This window comes from Nematolebias whitei, chromosome 14 (assembly GCF_014905685.2).
Source record: "Nematolebias whitei isolate Nwh7 chromosome 14, NemWhi1, whole genome shotgun sequence".
In the NCBI taxonomy this organism is placed as follows: Eukaryota; Metazoa; Chordata; class Actinopteri; order Cyprinodontiformes; family Rivulidae; genus Nematolebias; species Nematolebias whitei.
In genome coordinates, this window is record NC_056511.1 from 37546827 (window position 1) to 37555817 (window position 8991).

Consider the following 8991-nt stretch of genomic DNA (forward strand, 5'->3'; position numbering starts at 1 on the left):
ATCCATCCTCACATGCTCTGTGCATGCAGGAGAATCCACCCTCACATACGCTGCCATGCAGGGGAACCCCACTCACATGCTCTGCACATGCAGGGGAATTCCCCCTCCCCATTCTCTCTTCCCCTTACTGTTTCATTGATCCACTGTGACCTATTGATTAATTTCATTGGTCAGATTTGTATTTATTTATTTATTTTTACCTTTATTTATACAGGTAGTCTCATTGAGTCATGAGGACCCACCCTCCAAAAGAGACGTGTACTGGGCAGCTATGTGAGCACTCGGGTGTGACTAGGCTAAATGTTTTTGCGGCATGAAGTTCGTTAGCCCATCGAAAAAAAATAAAAATCCACAAATCAGCCACAGCATTGTATAAGCGTGTGAAAAAAGTAGCTGCTTATAGTCTGGACATTACGGTACATTTTCTCAAGGGATGCATAGCCTTTATTTTTCTTTTTTATTCCCAGTGCACATGATCTCTCAAAGTGGGACCTCTTCACAAGCAACTACAGGTTGCTCAACACAGGTCTGCAGAACGGAGATATGCTTGAGCAGGTATGGAGTGAAATGTTCAACTAATGTCCATCAGTGTGTTTATGAACACCTATAGGACTAGAAATGTAAATAAATGTCTTCTAACTGCTCATTATGGTACAGATATGTTAGAATCTATGTAAATAGTTTTAATTTAACCTTTTTAAGGAACCTGTGTTATTCTTTGAATTTCTTGATCATTCAAGTCTGTAATAAAACATGAAATGAAATATTGTGACTCATCCCATCTTCTCGGTTTTGCTTTAGATCGTGATCCATGCAATGCAGTGCACACATTACATCGTCCTGTGGAATCTGGCCAAGGTGTCAGATGGCAGTTCAATAAAGGTATTGGTCATGACCATGTTTGGCTAGTTGTTTTATGTTTAAAAAAATAATAACTATTGTTTCCTTAAAGGCTAAACTGTAGGTTCCTAAACACCTTGATGATCCTCATAGTTAAATTATTGATTTGAAAGTATCAATATAAGCCCCGTTCCAGGACTGCCTCACTGATCATTGTCTTATTTTAGGGTGATATGGTGACGCTGAGAAAGCAAATGAGAGCTTTCTGTTTAATGTGTCAGCGATACTTGAACAGCATCAACACAGCAGTTAAAGAGCAGGTGGGTTGTTGATGATTATTGACTTTTAAAACTATACACTTTTTATAAGGTGGGATGTAATGGTCTAGTCTCCACATAAACATACGACTGTAAACTTTCTCTTGTCTGGCCACAACTTCTCACTCACTCAAGATAATGCAACTAGACTTCATACTCAAGTGCATCTTCACTAGATGGGTGTGTCTTGTACACTTGTCATCACCCTAGCTTCAAGGTCAAGGTCATTAATCAAGGTCAAAGTTAAAACCGTCTTTGCTTTCTGGGCCATTGCTATAGATGTATAATATTTTGTCAATGAGCGTATAATGTGCTGTATGCTCTACTCTTAATCTGTTCATCTTTCTTTACTTTAACTGTAAATTTGCTCAACTTTTGTTTGAACGTGACGTTTTACTTGCAGGCTTTTACCATACTGTGTGATCTGCTGCTGATCTTCAGTCACCAAATGCTGTCGTCAGGCCGGGAACATCTGGAGACTCTGGTCTACGTACCAGACTCCTCTCTGCAGGCAGAGCTGCTCAACTTCATCCTGGATCATGTTTTCATTGATCAGGATGATGACAGCAACAGCACAGGTTCAAATCTGTGGCTCAGTCTTGTATTACACCCAGCATTTTTATTTATTCATTTATATTGTTTTATTTGGTTTTTTTTCCACAGATGGCCAACAGGATGATGAAGCCAGTAAAATCGAAGCTCTTCACAAGCGGAGAAACCTTCTCGCTGCTTATTGCAAATTAATCATTTACAATGTTGTTGAAATGAATACTGGAGCAGATATATTTAAACAGTACATGAGAGTAGGTATATGTTATTCAGTAATGTAAAGGAATTATGCACATCTGCAGCTTTTTTTTCCACAACTTTTCTTCTCTTTCTTCACAGTATTACAACGATTATGGTGATATAATCAAGGAAACGATGAGTAAAACGAGACAAATTGACAAAATACAGTGTGCAAAGACGCTCATAATGAGCCTTCAAAAGGTAATGTTTTTGTCGACTCATCAAAGCCTAAATTGACCTCAAATCAATTTTAGACTTTAATGGTGTTTAACTTTTCATAACTGTTCTTAAATCTCTTCTTTGTTTAAAATAGAATACCATACCAATTTATTTATATAGCACTTTAAACAGTGACAAAGCACACCAAAGTGCTGTACAGGGACAAACAGAACAAGCACATAGCAACAGATTACATAACAGGACACCAAAAAGTAGAAACCAACAAAAACAATAATGGATAACAACAACAACCGCAACATGACTAACACAGAGTGATGCACACAGACTCAGCACAGATCACACAGTGCTGAAAGCCAGGGAATAGAAGTGTGTTTTTAAGCGAGATTTAAAAACTGTGAGGGAGGGGGCCAGTCTAACGAGCAGAGGTAACTCATTCCAAAGTCTTGGGCCTGCTACAGAGAAGGCCCTGTCACCTCTGCGCTTGAGACGGGTTCCTGGGACTGTTAGGAGCAACTGGTCTGCTGATCCGAGAGAACGTGGTGGGACATACGGCTGGAGCAGATCAGTAAGATAGGAGGGGGCAGAGCTGTTTAGTGATTTATAGACATACAAGAGTATTTTGAATTTGATTCAAATAAACATGTTGCTGTCTTGTTTTACAGTTCATTACTTCATTTGATTCATGATGTGTTGCTACAACAGAATGCACTTTAATGTGTACCTTAATCTAGATTGAAATGCTCTACTCTGTAATCTAACAGACAAATGTCTTTAATTACAGTTATTTAATGAGATGCTGTCTGAACTTGGCTTCATGTTCGATCGCTCGTCTTCAGCCTTCTGCGGCATCAAAGAGCTCGCTCGACGCTTCTCCTTGACGTTCGGTTTGGATCAGCTGAAAACGCGCGAAGCTGTTGCCATGTTGCACAAGTGAGTAACTGTGATGAGCAAAAACATTTAATTTATCCAGTTTGTGTTTTAGCAAGCCAAGAAAGCTGTTCTTGTGTTTTTGTTTGGTTTTAGAGATGGGATCGAGTTTGCGTTTAAAGAACTTAGTCCTCAAGGAGAAGGGGGTCCACCACTTAATCTAGCATTTTTGGATATCCTGAGCGAGTTCTCGAGCAAGCTGATGCGACAGGATAAGAGGACAGTGTGAGTTTGCAGCATAAAAGGCAATGTGAGCTCTTTCCCTAACCAGGAACCATGAGAAGGCTTTAACCTGGACTGTTCCTCTGACTCCTACAGTCACATGTACCTGGAGCGATTCATGACGTTTCAGATGGCTCTTCAGAGGGAGGACTGCTGGATGCCCCTCATTGCATACAGGAACTCCCTGCAGGCCGGAGGAGATGATGACACCATGTCTGTCATCAGCGGGATCAGCAGCCGGGGGTCCACCGTCAGGAGTAAGAAGTCCAAACCAGCCGCTGCATGCAAAAGAAAATTGCCTGAAGGTGAGCAGTTTTATATCATAATTATTTACTTCATATACTGCACAAGCCATACACCATGTAACCTAATACTGGACCTTTTTTTTTTTTTTAACTTTTTCTGTTAGCTAGTTGCTTTGTATGTAGTTCTGGAATATAGAATCATAAACGTTAAGGTTTGTTTTCTTTTTTCTTTAAGTTTATTTATTTTTTTTATTCATAAAGTGAGATTAATCAATTCAATTCAGTTTAGTTTTATTTATAAAGCACCAATTCACAACAAAGTTGTTTCAGGGCACTGAACAGAAACATTCACATACATAGAAAAGCTAATTAGTAAAGTTCTTTATCTAAGGAGGCCAGCAGACAAGTTGAATCTTCACTTTGTCACAGTCTCCCATCTTGAGCAAGCACAGTGGCAACAGTGGAAAGGAAAAACTCCCTTTTTAAAAGGAAGAAACCTCCATCAGAACCAGGCTCAGGACAAGCAGCCATCTGCTTTGACCGGCTGGTTTGAGAGGTCAGGAAGGAGAGACAAACAAACACAGAATGACAGGTCCAGATGTAGGTGCAGGTGTACCTGAAAGACAAAAACACATGTTAAGGATAGAAAATAATTACAAATACAAAGCAGGTTGAGCAGCGTAAGTAAAGACAGTAGTATAGTGAAAAAATGTGGTCAGTTTGTCCTCCAGCAGTCTAAGCCTGTAGCAGCATAACTAAGGGATAGCTCAGGAAATCCAAGCCAACCCTAACTATAGGATTTATCAAATCTATGATGGCTAAAGCCACCCTTCCCTTTGGCTCTCTGTTCTTCTCCACAGTGTAACCCCTACCCACTTGAATACATTGCACCCAAAACGTTCAGTTTTACTTCCATCCCCTTTTCAATTCCAGTCTATAAAAACACCCAACTTGAAAACTACAAGAATTCACTATTCAGATCCCTCAGCGGGGGCGGGGGTGGGGTGCATTAGCGTACCGCCTGTTTCTTTATATATTTTCAGGCATCTTTAGGTATTATCTTTGATGGACTTTGTGTTTGTCTAGACTCATTAGGATTGGAGTCATGTGTTAAACATGGAAACGTGGTGTGTCTGCATGCTGGATGACGTTTTACTGGGTTTATTGCCTCCATCCGCTGCTGTTTAATAAGAAGACAAACTATTTTGCATTTGTTGGTAAATTTGAAGGAGTTATTTTCTCTGCAGAGGAGAACAGCTGCAGCAGCAGTGATGCAGTCTGGATGAACCGTGAGCAGAGTGTGCCGACTCCAGTTATGATGCATTCCCCCCACCTCACTTCCACGGTGCTGAGGGATCCAAAGAAGATGAGGCCAGAGGACAGCTACACGCCCACGTTCAGCATGCCAGCAGAGCAGCACCCTCATCAAGCTCTTCCTCCACAGCAGCACCTACTTCATCAGCACCAGGCTGCCATTGACTACAAGTACAAAAACTTCTGTTAAACACCTGCAGCTGTTGCTGTTTAGAATATAGTAAACTATGTGCATTATTGAGTTATACGTGTTTACTGAACCTTGTCTCTCAGTACCCAGGTTACTTGGATGTTAACACAGAGGCAACAAGCTGAAGCCCGTCAGCACCAAGAGCGGGTTAGCATGCACTACGCCAAGATGAGGAACCACATGCAGCAAGCCATGTAAGACAACGTCTGTCTTTAGCGAGCGTTGATAAGATTTAACAGTAATTAACAAACACCAGGGGGAGAAAATGTCTACTAACAGATTTGCCCTTTGCCTCTGTAGGCGTCGAGGGTCTGGATTAATGGAGGATGATGAGGAACCAATTGTAGAGGATGTGATGATGTCATCAGAGGACCGCTTGGAAGACATGAATGAGGGCATGGATTTTAATACAATGGACATCGATTTGGTAATTAATGCAACGAGTATCTAAATGATGTGGAGCTGTGGATAAAGTGCCAACAAAGTTTTATTTAGAAATGGATCAAATAATTTTTCTTACCTCTAACGTGTTTGAGTCTGGTCCTCTGGATGGGTTCTTCTTTGTTCATACAATCTTATTTTAGAAGGAAAGAGTTCCTCCACGGTTCATTCAATTCACTTAATGACAATCTTTAAAATGTCATCTTCTTCTGTGACTTTCATGTTTTGTTTTGTTTTTACTTTTCAGCCGGCATCTAAAAATCGAAGGGAAAGGACCGAACTGAAGACAGACTACTTTGATCCTTCTTCCATTATGGATGATTCGGTAAAGATATATTTAGCTTATTATATAATGTTTATTGTGTCTCCGGATATATTTTTTTAAAATGTACTTAATGTTTTCTGACCAGAAAATTATTAAATAAAAATAAATAAAATTCAAGTTGAAAGGAATTCTATTGTTTAAAGAATGTTGTTATGTTTTTGTATGTAAAAGCAGCTGCATATAGAATAAAAATATTTTGTAAAGCTACGAGATGTGTTTGTTTAAAACAATGTTTTGTCCTCTGTCAGGTAGAGAAGAGAGAGAATTGGAAATATCCTTCATCTGTCTGTGCATGTTGTGGTGATAACTTGAAAAATAAGTGAGGTGTGGCTACATCTAGACGTAAGAAAGATCACTTAAAAATTGGGTTGCCATGTCAAAATTCAAAATAGCTGCTGCCATGTATGCATATAAGTAAACCTTGGGAGCTGGATAACTTGAAACGTAAGCAACGTGTCGACTTCCATTTTGCTGTATGGCTGCATCGACGTAAGAAAGGTCAATATTGAAAATTGGGTTGCCACATCAAAATTTGAGATGGCCACCACCATATGTAAACTGGCCACCGTAATAATTTGAGAAACCCATGCTGTCCAGTTCTTATATTACTTCAAGGTGTAGCTTCCTCAGATGATTGACCTAAGATCAATCTGTAGGGGGCAAGGCCATCATTGGCCACCTCGTGGCTCCACCATTGTACCTTCATGACGTTGGATCAAACAAAACAAAAAAAAGCTCATAAAGAAGACTGGCTCAGATCTGGAGACTCTTCTAGAAAATTTGGAGATGATTGTACAAAGAAAGATTCTTCATAAAATGAAGAACATTATGGACAATCTTCAGCATCCTCTTCATCAGACTGTCTTACAACATCAGTGTGTCTTCAGTCAGAGGCTTCTTCAGATCCGCTGTAACAAGAGATCCTTCCTGCCCACAGCCAGCAGCATCTATAACAACTGTTTAATGAAACCAGGATGATGAGTTACAACATTTAATTTCCCTTTGGGATTAATAAATATTTTTGAATTGAACTGAGTAAAATTGCTCCCTCTGTCTTGGACAAGTGAAAAATAAAAACCTACCCCTGTTCTTATATGCAATGTAACGCCTTCCCACTTGAATATCTTGCACCAAAAACATTAAGGTTTGCTTGCGCTCCATGTTCGATTCCAGCCCAGAAAAACACTCATCTCAAAAGTTATTAACATCCCAAAAAAATCCCGTAGCAACGGGGAAGGAGTGGGGGCATCGGTGTTGTTAATTTACATGTTCCGTTGTAGCGAATTCTACCAAATGCTGCTTTTTGTATTTTAACAGAAAAAGATAAAATCTTGATGAAATTGCTAAATGATGCATTTTATCACACGATTTATAACTTATTTTGTTTCTGCCTTTAGGTCCTCAATGTTTCCATGTTCTAACTTGAACATCAGAATCAGACGAAGCTGAAATGACCGTTGTCTGTGAAAAGAAGTGAGATGGACTAACACGACTGGCTTGTAAGACACCAACATTTACACTTCTGTTAAGATTTGGAGGGCGAGCTTGAATATAACAATTCTTTCTGCTGCTTTTCACACCGAACTTTTGTCTGAATGCAAGAAAAAAGGATTCTGTTTTTATTCATTTGCCCTGAAAGCGACTAGGTGTCAACGTTCACGAGGCTGGACCTGTCTGAGTCGATGCAGGATGCTGCTTGGGCGAATAAAGGTGCCAGTGCAGCGGCAGGTTTTATAGTAAAGAAGTTAAGCTGAAATATGACTACTATAAGTTGTTTTTGTTTCCATAACAATGTCTTTACATAGTGGCCAATAATTAGGAGGGATGAACACAATTTTAATAACGTCAAAATACAGAATTAAAAAAAAAGTTTAGAAAGTCTACGACTTTTATCATTCTTTTTGTGTTCAGTTGTTTAGGACTATAGTTATACCGAACTTTGCCAAATACGTAATATAACAGCTCAAATGTAATTATACAGCCATATTTCTATAAATAATTACAGGCTAAATTCCACGCCTCTCTAATGCAATGCAAACAAAATGAACATCAAGAAGTTTTATAAAAGCAGTACTTACTACGTTAGTGAGGTTGTGTTCACTTGTCGTCGCAAAAAGTAGATTTTGGCATGGCATGTAGCCATATCATCAGATCTGTGCACAGTAGAGGAGCATTTGAGCTGCCGTGTCATACTCTTCAAAGGCCTTGCCACAAGTGGTATATCGCATTCTCAGATTTCTTTGTGATGGTATTTTTTAGAATTGTGTGTTCTGCTTTTATACCTTATAGATAAATTTGATTTTTAGATATTTTCTATGGACAATCAGATGTAAATTAATTGTTTCTAATCATGTTATTTCACACAAATACTGAAAAAAATAATAATTTTTATTGGAAATGGAATGGTGTTACAATAGATATGGCTGTCTGTTTCTATTTTTCTTTATTCTGTAATTAATAGGCACAGAATTATTGCATTAGTCAAATGTAGTTATATGACAAATTGATGGCTGCGTCAAAAAAAATATTTTTTAATGATGGCATATAGTATTTTTTTTTTGTAATGGCATTTATAATGTCATGCATAAAATTCTTGACCCAACTTAAAACATGTATTCTCTCCTATATCAATTGTGTTTATCATGGTACAATAACTAATATCTAATAATGCAAGCATGCCATGGTCATGATTTACATTTTGGAAACTAAAGGATTTGAAAAATAGTGAAGACCGTTGTGTTTTTTTTCCTTTTTCTCTTTGGTTTGCTGTTGTGCAAAGGATTTTTCACACGTATGTGGTTTTTGACTGGTCTGGTAAAATATTAAAAAAATTATACTAAACTACAAGGTCACAAAATTCTTTGTCCATCTATGATGGTGTAGGAATTGTAAATTATACAATTGCATATGTGTAATAACTTGTGAATGGGTGTTTTTTTTTTCTCTCCCACTTTTGTGTAAATTTTAAAGTAATAAAGCAAAATAATGTCACTCTGACATTAACCCACTAATTTGAAATTGTGCATGGTTTTCCATTTGTTTTCTGTGAATTATTTATTTTCCTTTGAGCTTTGGCCTGGTTGGCAGATTCAAACTATAGAAAATGGTATTAAATATCTACTGTAGCTTGAAACAAATCTAGTTTTGTTCAGACATCGCTGTAAACTACAGAAAGACACAATATAGACTTGAACATCACAA

The 8991-nt window shown here is 38.3% G+C and overlaps 1 protein-coding gene across 1 annotated transcript in view; it reads left to right on the forward strand.

Moving 5' to 3' along the window:
* Positions 1 to 7232, forward strand: part of stag2a (stromal antigen 2a) — a 38543-nt gene extending 31311 nt beyond the window's left edge. The window contains exons 21-34 of the mRNA XM_037688096.1: positions 468 to 555; positions 802 to 882; positions 1068 to 1160; positions 1561 to 1735; positions 1821 to 1960; positions 2046 to 2147; positions 2908 to 3056; positions 3150 to 3278; positions 3372 to 3580; positions 4768 to 5005; positions 5108 to 5218; positions 5325 to 5451; positions 5713 to 5790; positions 7188 to 7232. Coding sequence (XP_037544024.1) covers positions 468 to 555; positions 802 to 882; positions 1068 to 1160; positions 1561 to 1735; positions 1821 to 1960; positions 2046 to 2147; positions 2908 to 3056; positions 3150 to 3278; positions 3372 to 3580; positions 4768 to 5005; positions 5108 to 5218; positions 5325 to 5451; positions 5713 to 5790; positions 7188 to 7211 — 1744 coding nt within the window. The 3' untranslated portion in view covers positions 7212 to 7232. The remainder of the gene's footprint in view (positions 1 to 467; positions 556 to 801; positions 883 to 1067; positions 1161 to 1560; positions 1736 to 1820; positions 1961 to 2045; positions 2148 to 2907; positions 3057 to 3149; positions 3279 to 3371; positions 3581 to 4767; positions 5006 to 5107; positions 5219 to 5324; positions 5452 to 5712; positions 5791 to 7187) is intronic.
* The last annotated feature ends 1759 nt before the right edge of the window (positions 7233 to 8991 follow it).